At 36.5% G+C, this 23,150-nt stretch overlaps 1 protein-coding gene across 1 annotated transcript; it reads left to right on the forward strand.

Moving 5' to 3' along the window:
- Positions 1-20,907: 20,907 nt before the first annotated feature.
- On the forward strand, positions 20,908-21,718 carry LOC108136192 (putative uncharacterized protein DDB_G0277255). The gene has a single exon (XM_017257191.2). The coding sequence runs from the start codon at positions 20,908-20,910 to the stop codon at positions 21,658-21,660; it is 753 nt and encodes a 250-aa protein (XP_017112680.2). The 3' UTR covers positions 21,661-21,718.
- Positions 21,719-23,150: the final 1,432 nt, after the last annotated feature.

Below are 23,150 nucleotides of genomic sequence, written 5' to 3' on the forward strand. Positions count from 1 at the left end.
TTAATGCAAATTTAAGGAAATCAATGAATTGAAATGTGTTCAATTGATAAAAGGCTTGAGTGAAGGATTGAAATTGATTTAAGCAATTATAATTATTTTAGTGGAAAGCATTTACGTCTGTTAAAGTTATATTTTTCTTTAATTAATCATAATAAACTTCACCTCTTATAATTTTTCAGTTGACTTCAATTAAAACCCAAATTATTAAACTATCAACAAAATACATTTATTGCTAAATTATATAAAAAAATCACAAAATATTTTCGTAGGTATTGTTACTTGTTAGTTAAAAAGTAATATAATATCTAATCGAAATATGAAAAAATAAATTGTTGTTATAATATTTTGTCAGAAAATTTCGTTGGGAAGCATAACATTCAACTTTTCTTGGCTCCCCAAGAGTGTTCCCTACCATAAAACATAATTATAATAATAATAAAAAGAACATTTTAAGAAAAGTGGATTTTTGCATTACTCGCTTCAGTTTTTTATGTATTTTCGGGCTATTTGCGACTTCTTTGAAGCGCAAGGAGACGTTTGTCGCACTTACGCCCACTTCTTCCACCCACCAGCCTTTTAAGTTGTTTTCTCGAGTCTCGACGCATGCCATTTGCCATATTTCAATCGCATTTTAATTCATTTGAGTGTGTGCATTTCCAGTTTCTTTGCCATTTAACCCCTTCGAGCCAGACACTTTTGCCGCTTTTCTTGGGAGAAACCAGCTCCTCGAGGACGAGACTGTGGCACTACTTTAGCATTTAATTATTCTGAAAGAGATATGTGCTGGCACATATTTACGTTCACACTCCATGGGGTTAATGTAAATTTTTGGTGGCAATTTCATGGCAAACTTCGGGTTTTGGCTTAGGGGATTTGCCAACTGGATTTGAATGTAAGAGTGGAATAATATGTTAGTCAAATGTTTGTCTCTATTTAATCGGGATTATGCAATTTAAATGCACATTCACTCGGACAGGCTGAGCTTAAATAAAGTAAAGTACACTTACACTTTGGTATTTTATTTTGATAGGCTTTCATTTGACGTAGTAATTTATTTGTTATTAATTTTTTGATATTTTTCATTTTTAATTTCTTTGGGGGAATTTTAAAATTGAAACTTCAGTTATCTGATTTGCATTTCATTTTATTGTTTTTACTTTGCCTTTAGCCATTTAATATTGTCACTTGCTCGTTTTCTGTGTTGTTTTTCCGGCTTAAAGGACGCTTTTTTATGGGTTTTTAATTTTCTTTGATTTGATTTCCATTTCCGACCACCGCTTTTCGTCTCGTCCCTTTGCCATGCATAAATATGTTTTTCCTCGGCTTTTCTTCCTTGAGGTCCTTGCAGTTTCTTATTTATTTATTTGGTTCCGTTTCTGTTGTGGTTCGCTTTAATAGCTTCATAAAAATTTCTTCATTTGATTTCATGTCAATTTGCCCACCACCCCCACTAACGAAATGATAAAAATAAAATAATAAAATGCAAGTAAATGAAAATGAAACGCAAATAAAATTTTATTAACTTAAAGTGAGGGACATTTTGCGGTTTTTGTTTGGGGCGATAAAAGCTAAGGGGGTTGGCTTTGAGGGTGCGTTAAATGTTAACACGAAATATGGCTTAAATTAAGACGTCGTAAAAGTTTTTTTTCCCATCCATTACTAGGTAATAAAATGAAGTAGTATTTGTGTTGTTTATGCATTTATATTTATAATTGTTGTAGCTTATAAATTTATTTCCTGAAAAATAAACGAGTTCAATAAAAATCTAGATTATTTTTATTGTTTAAAAAAATTGTACATTTGTAAACGTACTTACCAAATCCAACTTACCAAAGTGATTAATATAAACTAGTAAAATTTTCGTTTGATTTACTTTGATTTTTTCCAGCAAAATTATTTTTTTTCTACAAAAATTATAAATAAAAGTACAATGAAGTACAAAAATTAATAGTATAAATCGTTTTCGATTACGTTAAACATTTTTTTTAACAAAAAAACTTTAAATTAATTCCTACAATTTATTTGGAAAACTAAATGGAAAAAAAAACAATAATATAGCAAATAGTAGTAGATCTAAAAATTCATTTAGCCGTAAATACTTGCGTTAAATGTAAGAGCTCAGAGTTCCAAGTAGAGTCCATTAAAAACGAGAATTCCGAGTTCGTTGCGATCTCAAGCGTAATTCCAGATTCCGCAATTTTTTATCGCCGCCACTTAAGGCGAACGTTCTCAGTCACTCGAAATAGATTCTCTGTTTTCAGAAGGGACCCCTTTTTTGCAACATTTCTTTCCCCAACGCAGGACTCCAATGAATTCCCGGACTCAGGGATCGCCCGGATTTCAAGGGGCCATAGTGCGTTAAGCTATACAAAATATTTCCGCTTTTTCCTGGGATTTTTTCTCCACTTGATAAAATTAAATTTATTCATAATTTTTTCAAACTAAGGGAACTTAGTTTGCTTGCGTTTCGCCACCGCTTGAAGTCGTTTTTGTTTGTGTTGTATTTTATTTTATTTTTTTGCCCGCCTTGAAGTGCAGCCCACTCAATTTCCTGGAACGATTTGCAAGCACATTAAGAGCGGTGGGGGCTTTAGGGGGTTAAGGCGGAGCTCGCACCTTGACCAAACGGCTTGACAAATATTGACGAATTGTTTGGCCACCATTCAAATAGAAACGCTAAACAAGCACCGGACATAAATGAAGAAATAAAACTGAAAATAGAAATTTCCACTTGTCGATTGACTACTGTGAATGCGAGGAAAAGCAAATAACAGTTAGCAGGAAAAGCGGAAAAACCAAATGAAAACCAAGAAGAAATAGAGCAAAAAAGGACAGAAAGAGAGAGAAAAAGAGAGAGAGAGAAATAGGGGAAAAGAGGGAGACCACACAATAATGGGGAAAAAGGAAAGCAAAGTAGGAAATTATGATATCATCTTTATGACGCCATTATGGTCGCTGTCGCTGTCTTGCTTTTCCACCCACATTTTCACCCTTTTCCTCGTGTGTGCGAGTGTGTGTGTGTGTGTGTGTGTGTGTCTCTGTGTGTGTTTTCCGCCCACCACCCACTGTGTAAACATGCTATGACTAACTGTCATGACCTCCTCATTCCCCCAACTCCCTCCAGGAAAAACCACCTCCTGTCGAGGAAAACTGTTGTAAATGTCAAAGACCGGAAAGGCAAGATGGGGAAAATGCAACAGTTTTGCCTTCGGCTGTCTTTGGGTTAAGCCAAAAGGGTTAACCGTGCCCAAAGCCAAATAAAAAGTAGCAGATTCTTTTTGCAACATTTCAAAACCGCAACAACGCGGGGGGAAAAGTTGCGAAAATGGGGGGAAAATACAATTTCGCTTCGGTTACTTTCAACTAAATTTCGATAATGGATTTTCCTCTTAAAGTAGTGCAATATGCGTGTGGAAATTCAACAAATAATATAAGAATTTTTCAATGTTAACTAACAGCAAATTACATTATTTATTTTGTATTTAAAAACAAGAATAGGTACAACAATATCTTAGTTTACTTAGTAATTGTATAATAATCGCTGGCAATTTCAAACTTTAAATAATAATAAACTATTAATATTCACCGTTTTTTCTTTCGGTTCTTGAGTATTTCTAACAAACCTTAACAATTTTTCACACAAAAATATTTGTTATTTATTTTCAATTAACAATTATTGAAAGCTACAGTTATTTATATTTATTAATTATTTCTTACAAGCCTTAACATTTTTTCAAATAATCTTTGTACTTGTTATTGAACATTTCTTTTACAATTGCTTTAAATCCTTTAAAATTGAATTTAAAATTAAATCGCTTAAATGTCTTGTCCATTTCTTGCCACCTTTTGGAAGTGGAAAACTTTGGCTTGTGTTAAATTCTTGAAAACCACTGAAATATTTAGTTTTGGCCTAAGACCCACCTGGGATAATTATGGCAAAGTTGTGCTCCTATATCGGAATATATATATAGACCCCTACTCCCCCCTCCATCACCCACTAAGCTGCTTTGTTTCGAGCTGTTTTACGTGTTTTGCCAGGCCAAAGTCTCTCATAAATTTAATGATGTTTTTGCCTCGGCTTTTCCTTCTTGCCTTCACAATTTCCTTCTCTTTTTTTTCGTGCGTATTTTTCAAGCTTCAGCTTCAGCATCAGCTTCAGTTTTTGTTTTTCCATGGGGCCCCTAATGAACGCGCTGATGAGGCGGGCGCATAAAACTCGACTTCCAACTCAGCTTCCAAATGCGGTGTCTAACGTTCTAGAAATAACATTTGTAGGTAATAAATTCAAAAGATAATACACCCACAAGGCTCGGTGTTCGGGGCTCTATTCTGGGTTTCTTTCCAGCCTGTTCTAGGCTGCACATAACTCGCCTTGTCCTCCTTGGGATTGCTGCACTGCAAGAAAATCGTTACTAAAATGGGACAGTTGGGCAACAGTTTTAAAATTCCATTAAAAATCCACCATTTTATATTAGTTAAATTTATATATAATGTATTTGCATAGATAAATTGCCTTACTCGCAGTGTATTTGTTGCAGCGTAAAGCCAAGCCTGAGTATACATTAAGCCGAGTGTTGGGGCGGTAGGGAGTTAAGACCCACGCACATTGAAATATTACACCTGCAATTGGCGTTGTTGGGCCGCGTTTTTGTTTTCCCCACTGGTTGGGTGTTAATGAGGTTGTGTGTGTATATGTATGTGTATGTGTATGTGTATGTGTATGTGTGTGTGTGTGTGTGTGGGTACGGCAATAGGTTAGATGGCAGGACTAAGGCTGAGGTCAGAGGTTACTGCGTATAACGATGCGTTTATTAATGCCAGACATCGTCTTCATTAACCAGATGTGTAGGAACTATAATTTCACTTTTAAATTCTTCTCTGATTTTAGCTAGCTATATATATATAATTTAATTGTTTATAAAAAAGATTATATATAAAGAATGCTTTCTTTTGTCAAAAAAAAACTAAACTTTATTAATTACCCAATTTTCTAATATAAACTTTGATTAAAAATAAGTTCAGGCTATTTTTTAATTTATTCATTAATTTATTTTTTTCTTAACCTAAAGCTACAAGTTCTCTTTTTAGCTTTTCCTGCAAAGCTTTTATTAACCATTCGTTGTAAATTAACAATAATACCAAATGTAAAATTTAAAACAAAATCGTATAGTATCCTACGTATAATAAGGGCCAACAAAAAAAATGAACAAATAAATCGAGCGATGATATACTCGTACCCCGTATCTCTTTGCATTTTCCTCTCAATGTTTGTTGTACAACATTTTCCACTTAAGCCACAGGAAAAACCCAAAAAACAGATTCTCCTCTTACCGAAATGGGGATGTGGATATCTGGCGGAGATTTCGTAGTGGGTGGGGGCGTAAAGGCAGCGGCGTGTCATTAGGTTACATGCTTGTAATTACAATTCAGAGACAGAGAGGGAACACGGGGCAAAAAAAACAAGAGTCCAAGGCAACCGCCCCTTTTCCTGAATTTCGTCCTGCAGACTCCTGCCGGGTCATCGAAGTCGGGAGAGTTTTCGGGGGGGAGGGAGCTCTCGAAAGTCGGGAGTCGGGAATCGGGACCCGTAAATCCCCGTGCCCACATATGCAGATTGTCTGCTTGGCTCACCTTTTTTGGGCGCCCTCGTGCCATTCTTTTTTGTGTTTCCTGCTGGTGAACAACACAGAAATTATGTCATAAAAATGTTGCCGCTAATGTTGAGCACATACACTGGGGGAAATTTAATTTTTACGTTTAAAAAAATATTTGAAAGGCAATTCAAAAAGCATGTTTTTATTTAATAGATTTAGGTTGATCAATCTATTTCTCTACTTCAAAAATAATTATAGTTTATGTTTAAATAACATTTCACTATTCCAAATATTTTTTTTTTTAAGTAATACTCGAAGGTGTTTGAGAAACATGTGGTTTTTATTTATTTAATCTTATGGTAAATATATATTGTAGTATACTTAAAGTGGATCTACAAAGTAAATATAATGGTAAATCGTTTAAATCTCAAAGGTATTTACTGTAATAAAATGTTTTCCTCAATTCTTATAAAATTTAGTTTTTAAATATATAACTCAACAGTTATATTAAAGAAGGATTATGTTTTCAATGTTAACGGAGTATTCAAAAAATATAAAAACCTTTAAACCTATTTTGTAATATTCTTTAAATCTTACTGAAGTTGAAAACCAATTTAAACTCCCAAAAACAAGCAAATATTGTTTATTTTTCTTTTTTAATAACTTTTTCGGCTGCGTGCATGTGCCAAAAAAATACACACTTACAAAGGAAGCCGCAGCCACAAAATGCCGCATTAAAATCACAAAATATAAATACAATATGCCGGGCTTTGTGGCAACACCCCTGCCGAATTTTCCAGTCCCCCCTTTTCGCCGCCCATCTGTTTTGCGGAAGGAAGCAGGGAACTTTTATGTTTATGGAAAATATCGTGAAAGGTTGTGGGGGTCCAGAAGGTAAAAAAAAATAAGAAAGGCACACGAAGGTAAGTGACTAACTTTCGAAAGTTTGCCAGCGATAAAAGGCGCTACAACAATTCTTTTTCGATATGGAATATTTCCCGTTATTACTTTATAGTACCGACCCCGCTACCCCCTCAAAAAAAGGCAATTCGAGGGAGCTTACAGATGCGGTTAAAATAATAGCAGTGGTAAGTGCTTAATGTGTTTACATTTCAAAATAAATATATATTTGTTTAGGCACTTTTGTCTTTTTTTTTTTAGCTGTAATCGGGATTATATAGTTACTAAGTCGATCACTTTCTTTGTGAAATTACATTTTTAATTAATTTGCATTTTTTTTGCATAAATTATTATGTCTAAAATATTTATTTCTTCAAACTTTCTAAGCTAGCTGAAAATACAAAGTTTTAATTTAATATTTCATTGCTTGTTGACTTTCTAAGCTAGAAGAAAAGACATACTTGTATTTTGCTATGTTGCGTTATACACAATTCTAAAAATACTTTTCTCTTATTTGCCCCACACATTTCCTTTGAACATGAAATTATAATAAAATGCAGTAAGTCTTAAGCCGTGCCAATTAAAATTCAATTTCTGACCCCCCATAATTCCACGAACTATGAACTTTGCGTACTGCCAGTATTCCGGTATTCCAGTTTATGATCTTTTAAGCCTGCAACCAATCCCCATTAAAGTGCCAGATGCGTGTGGGTCGTAAAATATGAGTGATTCCGTGTAGTATCCGTGGGTATTTTCATATTTCCCGCTTCCCGTATGTCTTTGTATCTTTGTATCTCTGTATCTTTGCATCTTGCGATTCATTATTCTTTTCCATTGTCATTTGCCCTCCCCCCCAAAATAAAAAAAACCCCCGTCCCCATCGTGTTTTTTGCTTGGCTGGTCTTTAATGTGTCACCGTAGACATCTATTAAAACTTCATTCATATTGCGGTTTGCAGGATACACGCGATGAGCAGGATCTCCATCCGCAAGGAGCGCATTCAAATCTGATTTCGGAAATGGAATATGCGGTGAGATGGTGGATTCGTTGATTTTTGGGGGTCGGGGATTCCCCGTCAGCGGCAGCGAGAACAAATACCAGAAATTAGATGAGCTCGGCTTCAGCTAGCAAGTCCATCTGTCAAACATTGTGCCCGGTGACAGTTTCTGTGGCTTTTTATTGTTGCCGGGGGAGCTCCTGTTTTTTTTTTGGGGTGAATGAGCTGAGCATTCTGCACGCAAAACAATATTTCTTTAACATTTTCCTAAGCTGAAAAAACATTTCGATACCAGTTATACTCATTTAAGAATGATGAATTTAATTTGATATTTACTTGATTGGTTTAAATTGAACTGTAAGTTTAATACAAGTTATTTATTTTTCCATTTGAATTTGAGTCATAAATTGTATATTTATTATTTGTAGTAGATTTATAGTTCACATGACTTTTCTTTTGAAAATATTTGATATAATTAAAGATAAGCATTTTATTTGCAAATAAAATTAAGAATGTGAGTTGCATAAAATTTGTATACCTCCATTTATAACTATTAGTTTACTGTAATTGTGGTATTTGTAGAGAAGAACTTAAAATAATATATTTTCAATTAAATATGACAATTTTCTTACACATTTAAAAGCATGAGTTTTTGTTAAAAATAAATATGATTTTAAAAATTAGACTTTTAAGCTTTATATCAGTTTATATCTTAGCAATACATTAAATTCAAATGAATGGAACATTTTTCTGCACGTGTGTGGGGGATGCTGCTTATGATGATGTTGTTGCCTTTTTGATGGTTCGTTTTTCTTTTTTTCTGCTTTGTTTTTGGGGGTTGGGGAATGTTAAAATATGAGCACATTTCACTCGCTTAGAGTGTGTGCTCCTGTGTGTAGATGTTGTGTAGATGGCACATGTGGCCACCTCCACCTCCAGCTCCAGCTAAAGCGTAATTTCCCCCCCTTCCAATACCATTGCTGTTTTTACCTATCCCATCGCGCTACCTGGCAACCATATGTGGCCTTTTATTACGATTATGATTACGTGTAAGTGCAGGAGTTGGGGTCCCACCATTCTGTCCTCGGGCTTTGGGCTCCATTAAAGAAATCAGAAACCGGCAACAGCTGACAGAATCAAATATATATATATATATATATATATATATATATATATATCCCCACCCCAACCCCAGCACAAGCTCATTATGCTAATCACAATGATTAGAGCTGGTGAAACCCAGAAACCAATCTGGACCCCGACTCCCAGCAATTTGTCACGCCGCCTGGGAAGCCCACCGCTTTTATCGGCCACACCAGATCTCGAATCGGAGACCCCAGATCTTTGAAATCGTCGGGGAACGAGTCGAAAAACCCCAAAAACGAAAATACGGCGGAGATTAAAGATCTATACCCTGTAATTCAGGTATGCACTACCGATTTTAGCTTAAAGTCCACAAAAGACTTATAAAATATTAAATAAGGTTTTTGACTCTTTATTTAAGAACCCTCAAGTATGGGAAATAAAAGCAGTCTTTTGGCTTTTCAATATAATATCATAAAAATATTAAATAAAATGAAACAACTTTATACAATTTTGTTAATAATTTGTTAAAAATTGATTTTGCTGATTTTTATAAAAGTCCTATTGCTAACAACTAGAAATCGTCTTGAAATTTCCAGTCAAATGGCACTAAATAGTATAATTTTGTCCAATTTTTGAAAAAAACCTTTTGAAAAATTGTACAATTTTTATATTTTTGTTTCTAGGAGAGCAGTTTAAACCAATATCTGATACCAACTTCACAGAACGACCGATGGACTCCTTCTCATGGCTAACGATTAATTTGTGAAAGAAGTTCAGCGGTCAGTTGGGCAAGTCCAAGTCCAAAGCCAAAGCCAAAGACAAAGACAAAAGCCAAGTTAAAAGCCAAAGAAAGAGCCCTGAGCTCCAGTTCCAGTTTTAAGACAAAGACAAGTTCTTGTGTTATTTAATGTGGCACGGCGACGGCGTTGGCGATGTGCTCATTGATAATCATAATCAAGCTAATGATGCGGCAGACGATAAGCTGCACCGAGAGAAAAAAATACATGGTAATATAGAATATATTTAATTGTGTAAAGCAATTGCAGACAATATGTCATTATTTTATTTTTAAAAACAAGTTACAAGTTACTATTGCAACTTTTAACCATTTATACTTTACTTCAAATAATATAAATTTAATTTCTTTTTCATATATTTATTATTTTTCATTATTTATTACTCCGCACAAATAAAATTACGTTGATGGTAAAACAAAACTATTCAACAGCATCAAAAGCGCTTTCCATTTTAATTTTATTTTTTTAATTTTGTAGGGAACTTTTTGCGGAGTGTACGCTAGCGTGTTGCCTGTACCATTTTGCCGACCTGAAAGCGGCTTTAATGATGATATAGCTGATCGCTCCGCCGGCGAGTGACGATATCTCGAATTGGCCCGAAAAACATTCCTCCAATCCTTGGATTGGATCCACTTGCTACTTATCCGGGCCAATTATCTCTGGGAAGAAAAACCGATTGGCCGGCTCATCGAAGACTGGAGTGTGGACTACCGGACTATCAGAGTATCAGACTACTGGACTAATGAGTGCAATTTGCTTCTTGTCTTGGCCACTAAATGCTCGCATTAGTTTAGATAAATAGCTTAATTAATACGTTTAGTCTGGCTGGCGAGCGAGAGCCTCCATGCCTATGCCTCCATGCCGGCAATTACAACAATAACGAGCGGCAATTATTAGCCTAATGGCATTGTTTGATTTCCGCACTGCACTTTTGGCCGTCCTGTATACTATATATATAGTAGTTCGAGATCCGCTAAGTGGCCAGTATTTAGGGGGTTGGGGGAGTAATGTTTGGCCAGGCCAAATAGATGGATGGCCGTATTCAGTGGCCCGATTAGCGCATTTCCACACGTGGGCTTCCATTAGAGCCATTCGCATAAATGGGTGCGAGAAATTCACCGGCTTCCATCGGGGGCCACTTTCGCTGATGGACGAGGGCTCTCAAATAATATCGAAACAAATCCCAAACTCTTAAGCAGTTCACACAGGCCAACTAAAAATGTATTACAACTTTAATGAGGCTCACAGACTGCCAAGAATAGTTTAACTTAAGGGCTCGAAATGGTCCCTCAATTATTGGTTCATAAAATCGGTTTATTCCAAAATAATTTGTATCGGTTCTACAACTATCCAAGAATATACCTTCTACATCTTATGTCAATATCTTATTTTTTAAGAACCTACAAAACTTTTAAAAACTATGTTATTTATATATCATTTTAATGTATGCAAAACTTATAATCGAAGCTCTGATTCTCGATTTTGTGTACACGATTGAAAACCCTGTATTGAACCAATAATTATTAATTTTTAATCTCGTTAAGGGATGTGTTTTTGTTTAATTTTATTTAGTTAGTAAATAAAAAATAAACAGACCTTTTTATTGACACAATTTGTTTTTCAAAAACTAATTTGTACTATCTTTGCTACATTCTATTCTACCTGTTGCATAAAACCTAACGATTCCATTAGGTTTTCTGATTATTATAATAATGGTAACCCAACTATCGACTGTTCATTCATAACTGACCGTCACTTAAAAGCTCATATAACCGAAAAGAAGCCCGCATGTGATTATGAGCCACACCTAAAAGATGGGCTTCCGGCGATTCACTCACTGCCAGCATAACGAAATCAATTTCTCACGTTTTCGGTTTCATCGGGCGGATCGATTTTCGAGCGATTTCCCTGTGTCTAATGATTGCCCCAGTTTGGACGTGGAAAATGAACCACAAAGACAAAAGGCAATGCCGATCCGAGATCGGAGACCCCCAAAAAACCAAAAAACCAAGGAACGCCCCCGTTACGGCCGAAAAACAATAAGCGTGACTAATGCCAAATACCCGAATGCCTGGCCATGCTCATAAACACCTCATCAGCGATCATTACGATGCCTTCTCGCAACGAAATTAGAAATAAATAGGCAGAAAGACCATACTGAATATATGTCTCAATATACAAGTCGGGGGCCATAAATCGCGGCTTGGATCGCGGCTCGTTAAAAAATTAAATTAATAAAACTTAATTTGCACACAGGGCGAATAAAAAGACGAGCGAAGCGGACGCCAAATGACCAAATCAGGGCTCTAAATGAGCTGCCCACTACTTTCCACAGATCGTTCTCTCTTTTTTCTATAATTTTGTGGGGCCTTTATGCCCTTTAACCAAGTCTTACGAATATATGAGCAAAGTTAAGTTTTTAAAATTAAGTTTAGACATTAATTAGTTAATTTAAATAACTTAAGAAAATATCAACATATTTTACAATCTATTTATTGGAATATAAATACAAAAAGTATATAATTAAAATAGGTAAAAAACGAATTGTTAGGAGTTATTAAACTACAAGATCAAGTTTAAAATAAACTAAATATTTGTCTAAGTAAAGTATTTTATATATGTATATTTAATTTTCAATATCTTTAAATGTATTATACGGTTTAGGACTGTCATAAAGTAGTTTCTTGTAAAAGGGTATTTAAGCTTCCAACTATAGATTTTTTGTTTTTAGTTAGGTATAGATTTATATTTTGTGTGTGTGTTGTTTTTTTGTGGGGCGTTTGCGTCGACGGCATTTGCTGATAATGATCGATTTGGCGCTCGAGAAATGTGTCAAAAGCAACACCAAAGTCACTCGAATGAGTCGGCGAATTTGATTGGGCGGATGATTGATGAAACGGATTGGAATCGTGGTTTATTGGAGAGGAGGGAAGGGGCTGGGACGGGGGCTTAGGCTATAGTGGAGGGTCCGCCGGAAGGACCCTTATAATGGATTGTTCACCGTCGGCGGGGGGCTGGAATTAACGATAATTTGATTATAATTTGTTGAGGGACTTTTATGTCCAGAGCGATTCCTTATCGAAATTAAGTTGGGCTTTAAACACAGGCTAGTTTTCTTTATCACAACTATAAGCTCACGATTTCAGTCGCATGTTAAGGTTTTTTAATTAAAAAAAAAAAAAACAATTTTTAAGTAAACAATATACGAAATAAACGAGAGTTTCTCGTATTAAATATAAATTACAAAAATCAAATTTAAAATAAGTAAGTAAAGAGTAGTATTTTACAACGGCAATTGCTCGAAATATTTAATACAAGTGTTTGACTATACTCAACTGGGTCTTAATGAAATAAATGTTAATATTATATTATATATCAACCAATATAGAAATAATGAAGGACGGTCAGTCATTGAATTTTATGTTATACATATGTATGTCTTTATTATTTCTAGGCTCGACTAATAATTAATATTTGTTTAATTTATTTCACCCAGTTGTGTAAAACAAAATACTTGTATTGAATTTTTCGGGCAATTTCCGCTGTTAAAATATTATCCTTTACTTAAAATGTTCAACACATTTTTGCCATAGTGTCCCGGCGATTTAAAAACATTCCTAGCGGGAGGGATTCGCCACAATTTTGCCTGATTTGCTTTCCGAATTTTCCCCCAAAAACACCGAGACTCACCACTCAACCGCTGCAAATCCAATTTGTTTGCTTAGGATGCATGAACCACAAATCAATTACGCGCTCTTCAACAACAACAACCACAAATTCTACAAAAACAACAGCAGCAGCAACTATAACAGCAATTACAAAAACTAAAACAACAACGACGGCAACAACAAAAAAATCAGCGGGAAGGAAAAACTACACGGCTCAAATTAATGAAAATCCAATGAAAAGCGCCACATGCAGAGTGAGTACACGGGAAAACTCCGCACTTTTTGGGCATCAACAGTCATGTTCAAATTTATAGTGGCGTTTACAGAATAAATTTGCAGGAAATTTCAAACCATTTTTAATATTTTACAAAATAGAAAAAATCTTTAAAGGTGCAAGTAAAGAATGCATTATAAGTTATAAAAAGGGTTGTGTCAAAAGTTTATTTTAAAAATGTAATAAAAGTTTTGTGTTTTAAGAAGTACACCATTAGAAAACTCATTCAAAATTTTTACATTTGAATAATTGGATACTTAAGTTGAATTATTCAAACTTACTTTAAAATGATTTTCTAAGCTAGCCCTTAATTATGGTTATTTAAAACATTAAATTCGTAAAGTTTTGAATATATATGAATATTATTTTATTGTAAAAAAAAGAAAAATCATACAAACTTTTATGGTTTTTTTTGTTTTTTTGTTGTAGAAGCAATTTGAATATTCAAATCATTTGTTTAGGAGCATTTTTTGGAACACAGCTGTGTATCACAGAAGCACGGTAGTTTTTTTTGGTTAAAACTAATTTATTACGCAACTAGAATGAAAATGAAAATGGGTATAAAATAACCCGGAGAGCATGACAAATGGAGGGCCCGTTTTTCGGGGGGCCCAGCGGGTGTTTTTTTTTTTTTGATTTTTGAGGCCAATAAAGAGCCGATCGCTTAGCGTGAAAAATGCGTGTGAGCAAAGCCACACAAGTCGACGGATCTCATCTTGATTGAGTTGCATTTCCTGATTTTCCAAAAAATTCCAAAACGAATCCGAAACTTCAACCGAAACTCAAGACGACTTCTAAAAAGAAAAAAAAGATTCAAAAATGTTGACAAAACAAATAAACAAAAGTTTGCGGCGCAAATTCAAAGGAAAAACGCTAACAAGAACGTGGAGAAGAAGTTGCATATCGCATTACAAAGGCTGTCATTATCCTGGGCTGGCAATCCAAGAGACTCTTGGTTTTTTTTTTGGTGTTTTTTAAGTGCAATTGCAGGCCATCTCTGGACATTGATGTGCCCCAAGGACCTAAAGGACTCAAAGGACTCGCCCACAGGCGCCTGCAGCCCGCAATCCGATACTTTCAAGTGGTCAACGGAAATATATATATATGCAATGTGCATATACGGCCCATTGAAATTTGATTTCCATGTTTTGGATGTTTGGGTTACGCCCCGGCACTCTCCATAATTTATGGCGGTCATCTGGAAATACTTAGGCCCGCTCCTAATTGCAATCGGGCCTGCCTGCAGCTGTCATCCCCGATCTCCAATCTCCCATCTCTCATCTCCCATCACCAATCTCCATATCCTCAAGTCCTCAAAGTCCTCAAAATCCTCTCGAGTGGGTGTGGACTCGGGTCTCAAACTGCGTTGGCATTCCGAACTTAGTTGGAGTGTTCCAGCAGAGATTTGGTCGAGGGTCCCAGGTCACAGGTCAGAGATTCCCCATCCCCTTGAGATTGGAAGGATGTCGCTAATGACCGGCGACGAAAGTTGCGGGTGAACAGCCAAATGGCTGGGCTCTCAACAGGATCCTTCAGTTATCTCGGGCCTTTTACAAACAAATGATGGATGTTGTCGCACATTCTAATCTTAAGCGATAATATTTCCTTGTTAAAAACACTTAATAAATTTCAAGCAATTTTGTTGAAATTTATTCAAGTATATGGAGCCTCTTTATACTGCATTAAATATAAGATATCATAAAATTCCATTCATTTTTGTGTTTAGTAAAGTCATATTTAACAAAAAATAAGTGAATATCATGAATAAGTTCGTAATTAATGATATAAATATTAGCCAGTTTATTAATGCAAGAAAACAGATATAAATTAAATATTTTTTATTTCTATTTATGATATTTGGCGTTAGATTATTACTTTACAAATGTTGAAATTTTCTGGTTTCATTTTTTAAGGGTATTATTATATAGTTTATTAATAGTTTCAATATATAAATGCCAAAGCCATTTGACATAGAATAAACGTGGAGGTCCATATATTATATTTTGAACTCAATTTAAATATTTTTCGCTTTGATTTTCATCCATTGCGGTTTTAGTTACTTTAAATATAAAAATATTACAACTATTTTAAAATTTTAATAATTTAATATATATATAATATATATAATAGTTAATTTTGAGAGCTTGAAACCTACTAAATTAGACTTTTTATGTATGACAGATAAGACAGTAATTTATTTTCTAGGCCATTATTTTTCGAAAAAAAAATCCCACCCCAAGTTTCACTCTTCTTTCTGCGCAAGGTACTCTTCCGAGTGCTTAAAAATCCCCCACAGCATCCGCGCTGTCACTCCGCCCCCCAAAAAAAAAAAAAAAAAAAAAAAAAAACTGCCATCCCAACTTCCTCCAACTCTTGCCCCGATCTTCAAAAGAAAGCCCCAGGCCCACCCCGAATAATGGAATCCCCTGTCGAGGATCTCGAAATCAGATTGTCAACATGGCCTCGCACGTGATATCAATGCATTAACGGAAGTGTTTCAATTGTGTATTCCCCGGGTGCCCCAAAATAGACACGGAAATGTAACAAACTTCTGGCTAAAGATCAATAATCGTCGCATACAGAAAACAAGGAACATTGAAAAATGTTGCCCCGCGCTGGGTCATAAAAAAAAAGGTGTCCAACTTCCCCATTTCGCTTTGTTTTGTTCCCACCCCTTGGAAAAACCGAATGCCCAATACCGAATACCAAATACCGAATACCCAAAATGACAAACAGACGCGGCAAATAAATAACGTGGCATATTGTGTAGGGGGCGTAATGCCACATAGCCGGGGGTATTACGGATCCCCTGGTTTCTACCCACTTAAAACAAAACCCCCGGGCGAGCGACAAATTAACACGCCAGGCCGCGATAGTCGAAAGTCCGGGAAATACGGGAGCTTCGTGGGGATCTATTTTAAGACTCGGGGCAGACAACTCAGTCGCCTGATCCAGTAGTAGTCCACACCATTCCATCCTATTCCATCCCCAGTCGCATCCATGTAGCACCTTTATTAATTGCAGTCGACGAGACGAGCGTTTGACATGTTTAATGCGAAAATCTCGGGAGAAGCAGGGAGAAAGCAGTGGGAGAGTGTGCACTGAGAGAAATTTCTGTACCCCTAATGTAACTGATAAAGCTAGAGACCATTTTCAGAATTTGTACTATTATTTTTCTACTGTACTGAGTAGTTGTATGTATTTGTATGTATATAAATAACAATAATGTTTCAATGAAAAATATAAATTATTATTTTATTTTACATATATGAATATTTTGCTTTCGGAAAAAATCAAGATTTCTTATTTATACATTGTATGTATATGTGTTAAGTTAAATGCAGTGTTAATATTATTTTTGAAATAATAATATATTTATATTTTTATTTTGCTAATACGTTATATAGGACAAAAATAAATAGATAATAAATAATTATATATTTATAAAATAAAAAAGATTAGCATGTATTCTTTTGTTGTAAAAATCATTTGAGTAAAAGCAAAACAAACATTTTAGTGGCTTGCTTAAAATACTTGCTAAGTTTTTAAAATGTATAAATATTATATTATAACATTTATTTATATTTTAATATATTTATATAAGTCTCTGAGGATTTTTTCCCACTGCACACCGCTTCAAAGTCCCGTTTAAAAGATTGAGGGACATTCATAGTTCTATTTTCGTAAACAGAATGCCAGAACGTCTCTCCCCATCGCAGGCGACGTTGACATAGGCTGGAAATTCTTGTGACTCTGAATCTGATTCCGATTCTGACTCTATCTATTTCGGTTGCCGACGAGACAACTCAGCATTAAATAGCATATATAGCACATAGCACATAGCACATAGCACATAGCACATCGCAAACTGCAGACGCTGGATTGCAGACTGCATACTGCAGGCTCAACACTGAATATCGGTGGAAAAGACAGCTGACGCCAGGCCCGAGGGCAAAGTCGAATACGTAATGCCATGTGGATCTCTATTCCCCGATCGAAGGGACTCAGTTCGCATGTCTGACTCGATCTTCTTCCCTTTGTTTCCTTTGTCTGCTGCCCTGGCTGTAATTTTACAAAAAAAGGGGGAAAAAGCGGCGATGGGGTCGTCGAGAAATTCCACAAAATTGGATCTGAATGAAAGTCTTTTTTTAAAACTCCATTCACGTTTTTAGCAGGGACTCTATGATGGAAACTTCTTTAAATACGATTTTTTCAAACAATAATTTAAAGCAAATATTTGGTAGGCTGTTCAAAGTTTTTCAATGTAAAGGTTCTTAAATTCAATTAAACAATTAGACCAATAAATATAAATAAATCATAAATGTTAAAATATATGTCTTTAATGTCTTGCATCAACGAATATATTGAATATTGTTTAATAAAGAATTTAGTTTCCGTCAAGAGATAAAGTTTTATTTTCGTTTAGAAATACCAACAGATAAAGTTTGATATTAAATGCAGTATAAATGTATATAAATTTAAAATTTAATGACACTGCATTTGGCTTCTTAAGTGTCATTTTCTGTGTATAACCAAGATATCCCAGAGTTTGGCATCAATTATGCAACTCTGTATTGCCCACCTTCTTTTGGTAGTTTTCCAAGCCACTAAGTACACCTTTTTCCTCTTCCTCTTCCCCCCGCTTCCACTTCTTCATTCATTTGCGATTTCCATTAAAATGTCATTGAAATTTCACTTACAAAAATTTCCCTTCAAAAACCAAACCGAACTGGAGCAAATAAAAATTGAGTAGATGGAAAAACGGAACTGAGTTTTGTATTGTGGTGGAGAAGTCGGTGGAAAAGTGGTATTAGTGGGGGTTGGGCGGTGGTTTTTGGGTTTTTGGGAAAAACTTTAGCTGGCAATTCTATTGCCAAACGCATTTTGCACTTCAATTGCACGTGAAAATGAAAATGGAAGGGGTGGCGTTGGAAAAGACTGCTGTGAAAAACTGAAAAATTCAAGCCTGTTAATATGCGTAAGTGTGTGAGGCAGGTGGGTGGCTTGAGTGGGTGGGTGACTTGAGTGGGTGGCATATCTGGCAAAGAATCCTGGCGTGAAGTTGTCTCTTTATTTTTCTTCTCAGGCTTCTGGCGCTGTCATTGATATGGCATTCTGTAGCCACGCAGACCGACTGAGTTTTTCCCAACATATACCCCCCCCAGAATTTTCCTCCCCTCCCCATTCCCCCCTTGAATTTTCCCAGCCACCCAGCTCTCTGGCCTCACCTTCTTTCGTTGTCGTTTTGTCGCCTGTTGTTAATTGTCATTGCGTCGCTTTAAGCCGCTCAGTGGCAGGAAAATGGGAAATGGAAGGTGAAGCAGTGGGTGGGTGGGTTGGCAAAATCAGGGGGGTGGTGGCGGATAAAGTGAATCAAGAGGACGGCCAAGAAGCAGCCAAAGTCTATCACACATACTCTTGCCAAAAGTCATTCAAAATCTCTAGAAAAATATAGAAGTTTAAGAAATTTTGAAAATTTATTGAAAAGCAGTACATAATGCAATAAAATTTAAGATGCAGTGAGCTCTTGAGTACTTCAAACTTAGAAGAATTTGGCAATGAAAACTTTTGGCATTATTAACATTTTATGACATTTTAAAATTTTTTTTTAGCAATCTATGAAATTGGTAACTGAAAATTTAAATAAAGACCCGCATTTATGCCATATTTTTTTAAGGCTACTTAAGGACATGAAGCTGGGCTTTAATTAATTGCTTTAAAATCACTTCAAAAGTATTCTTTTCCTGGTTTTTTTTTAGTTAGCAACATATATATATTTTCTCAATTTAGCCAAAATTTGTACTTTTTGAAGACGATTGAAAGAGAACAATACCCATTTCGGTGTGGATAGTTTTTCCTTCAGCCGTTGTTGTTATAGCCGCTGTTGCTGTTTTCACGCGCGGTTAGCGCCTGTAATTGCATTGCCAAGTAAACGACGAACCGCGAACAGTGAGCGACATTCGTATATGTCTCTCCATGGGAGTGCCTCTGCATGTGAGCGTTGCACGGAAAAAAATTACTTAATATATAATTCTTTACGTACATTCTTGCGTTTTAATTGTACAAAAAAATACCACAAAAATATGATTAAAAAAAAAAAATATAAAACATTTCATTAACAAAATTTTTCTCTTTGATGATCCTATTTTTCAACTTTTTGTATATGTATAATAATAATTTTATAATATTATTATAAGATTGTTTTTTTTTTCTTAGTTTGTAAGAACAACATTTAATTGTATTGTCCTGTATTTATGATATGATGATTATAATTTGATTTTTTCAAAATAATTTTATAAAACATCAGTGCTTTGCTTTCAGTGCATCGTTCGTGCGTATGTGTGTGCGTTGGCGTAAGTGAAATTTATTTCAACAGCCCCCGCCAGGCATTCAGCCCCAAAACTGTCGGTTGGCCAACTTAGGCGAAAAATTGAGAAGCAAGGCAGCAGAGCAGCATCAACGGCAATAGAATGAAATGAGGCTGGCAAGCGGGGGTTAAGTAAGCGGGGCTAAGAGGGGGTTAAGAGGGGGAATGGGAATGGGAATGGGACTGGGAATGCCCCAATAGGGGGCGCCATCTGCGGCACACTGGCGCCAAAGTGATGGAAACCATTCCGAATGCACAATCTCACAGCGGTTGATCTCAAAAAGTAAGAGATGCAATTTAGAGCGAAAAGCGTTAAGGGGGGGTGCATAAAAGTGCCACAGCGGCTTATGGGTTAAACTTTGTATTGTGTAAAAATACTTGCCACATAATGCAAGTGTTTCGAGCATGCGTCCTTCTTTTATTTGTAAGCATGCATTAACATTCTCATTTATATTAAGATTGTTTTGGCATGGACCTGCTTTTCAGTTCTATTATTATTTAAACTCTGGATATAGTAACCAAAATATGTTAATAGTATTAAAATTTATTTAAAATATTAAACTATTAATGCTTACACCAAACTTTTTCCCACTTTGCTTTTAAATTGAATACACAGCATGGTAAATAAAATACTAAATACAAAATATAATAACTTCAAATATTAGCTTAAATAATGGTTGAAGAAATATAACAATAATTTAACATTTCCAAAGAAGCATGAAACACCCAAAATTTCGAATTGATCTTATGATATTATCAATTGAAGATTGATTTTACCTATTTTCCGTCAAAGCCCCATTAACCCACTGTGCCCCCAAACCGAAAAACCACCAACTGATGCTGCATCTCAGCGTGTTTCTGTTGCTGATTTTAAATTTTAATTAAAGTGCGACTTCTCGGTTTTCTTGGGCCTTTCGGTTTTGGGTTTTGGGCTTTGGGTTTTCGGGCTATGGGTTTTGGCTTATTTTGCTGTGACCACTTGAGGTCCACGATCCGCGGCTAAAAGCAAACAATGGCCTACAAGTGCGGGCACTTCTTGACACGCTCTTGCCACTCGAACCCCAGGCTATTGGCACTGGCCATTGCTTGTGGCGCCTGGGGCCACAAAGTGCGAAATAAAGAAAGGCTTTCTAAAATCACCCAGCATTCCGTGTTCCATTAAAAACCGATGAGCGAAGAAAGCGTCAACTCATGGTGGGCTATAAAAGTGGCAATGATCTGGACATGGGCACACACAGTCTGCAAGACCATCGTCCAGAAATGATCAACGCGATTCTAGTGCTCTGTCTGCTGGGCAGTTGGCCCTCGGCGATGGTTGCCCAAAATGTGGACAAGGAGGTGGTGGTGGCCAAGGATCCCGCCACCCGTTTGGCCGGCATTTACGTCAAGGATGGCAACGAGAATGGCCAGCTGCGGTTCCTGGCCTCCGGCCTGACCAGTGGCAGCACCAGCAGCACCTCCAACACGGGTCTCAATTCGGCCCTCAACCAGTACATAACCAATAAGCAGGACATGCTGGAGCAACTGCGTCCCACGACGGCCATTGGAACGGGGACATCGTTGACAAGTGGAACTGGAACGGTCACGGGCTCAACGACGGGAACAACTGGTTCGGGTCTGGTTACAACCACCGCCAATGGGGCCATCTATGTGAATCTGGGCAACTCGGGCACCTCATCGTCGTCATCCTCGTCCTCATCTTCATCCGCCACGAACGCGGCCATCAACCAGGTGATCTATGGCTCATCACCGATCGCCAGTGTTTTGCCGCAGATCGTTGGCCAGGCGGTTAACAGTCGAGTGCGTCCCGGTCAGAATAATAACAACAATATCAATAGGAGGCGTGTGCCCGCCCGTAGGCGTCGGGTCAACAAGAGGCGTGGCAGCATCAACAACAATCAGCGACGTCGGCGGCGTGGCAACAATCGGGGCAAGAATAAGGCCCAAGTGATGGTTGTTCGCCCAAATCGCGGTTAAACATAACAGAAAAAAAAAAAAAACAAAAACATTCCCTAGTTAAGCAACCATAACACTCTTTTTTTTTCGAAGGCCTAGCTATTTTTTTTTTTAATGATTACTATTAGTATGCGAGATGGCAACTTAATTTATTTATTTAAATAATTGAAAGCAATTACACTGTGCAACCAAAGTGGTTTTATTTTGGGTTATGGGCTCTTATAGAATATTCAAATTTTTCAGAGCAATATATTGGAGAAGAGTACACATAAATATATTGCAATTGAATTAAATATATTTTACTATAAAGAATTAGTATCGATGAAAAATATCACTATTGTGACAGTTGCTTAAATGGTAACAAAAAATTAGTTTTTGGTTATTGAAAAATTTTGTGAAATATATTTTTGTCTACTTTAATAAATAATAAAATAAAAAAATATCGATATTTATGTAAAGTTTGATTATCTAGAATCTCATCCAAAAATATTCGGAGCTTTATTATTTATGTTAGAGCACAGAAAATCGCTGTATAACATTTTAAATAAATATTTTACCTTTATGTTTGGGAAATATCACCAAATTTGTATAGCCGTTAAACATTTGAATTGTTTTATTTAACATATAGTAGTTAACTTGGGTCTGCAATAGTCCTTATTATATTCTAAGTGATTTCAAATGTCATGGAAAATGTAAAGTTATAAATCACTGCCCGGCGTTCTACAGAAAATTTAAATAAAATCTTTTTAAATAGGTATTCTCTTACCTTTAATTTATAATAGTGTATTGCAACACCTCAGCTGCGATGGGAGAAGCCTCAAATTTGTGCAGGCCAGTGTGGGGGGCTTGTGGCACTAATTTATGGGCCAACTGGTGTTCATGTTCAGGGCTTTCATTCAGGGGAGCAGCCCCCCGTTGGTGAGCCCCTGGTCAAGTGCAAGACAAACGGTCTCCGGTCGTCGGTCGACCGGTAGTCTCTGCATGCGGCGGTCAATGTCTTGATAAATGTCTGCCGACTGGCGCCCGGGGAGCAACCAGCACAGTCCAAAGCAACCCCCCTTCCGCAATTCGCCATTCGCCATTTGCCGCCACCCATGCCCATGCCGTCGTGGCCATTTCGCGCCCCCCCTAAATCACCGTCACGTGTCCTGGCTGTGCATTATGTGCTCATGACTGTAATGAGCCTGTAAGTGGACCTAATCAGTGTCATAATAATAGAAATTAATCACTGCAAGGCCACGGCATGGGTGGTGAGTTGAAAAGGGGCGGTTCGGTTCGGTTCGGTTCGATTCGATAGTCCAGTGGCAGTTTCCACCTTCAGCAGTTGGCAAAAGTCAAAGTTGAAGCTTGGCACAAGAACACAACCAACTGCTGGCATTTGTGCTCTCGTGCGGTTTTGTGCAGCGCTTTGGCGCATACTTTGTAAATGTTTTGCAATGATTTGATTTGAAATTCATTTGAATTATTGCTTGCTTCCGGTTTCCGGTGCCTTCGAAATACTTTCCTGTTTC

The sequence above is a fragment of the Drosophila elegans genome, unplaced genomic scaffold (genome assembly GCF_018152505.1).
Source record: "Drosophila elegans isolate 14027-0461.03 unplaced genomic scaffold, ASM1815250v1 contig_149, whole genome shotgun sequence".
In the NCBI taxonomy this organism is placed as follows: Eukaryota; Metazoa; Arthropoda; class Insecta; order Diptera; family Drosophilidae; genus Drosophila; species Drosophila elegans.

Coding starts and splice junctions, on each gene's coding strand:
- LOC108136192 (XM_017257191.2), top strand. CDS start 20,908: ATGGGCACACACAGTCTGCAAGACCATCGTCCAGAAATGATCAACGCG.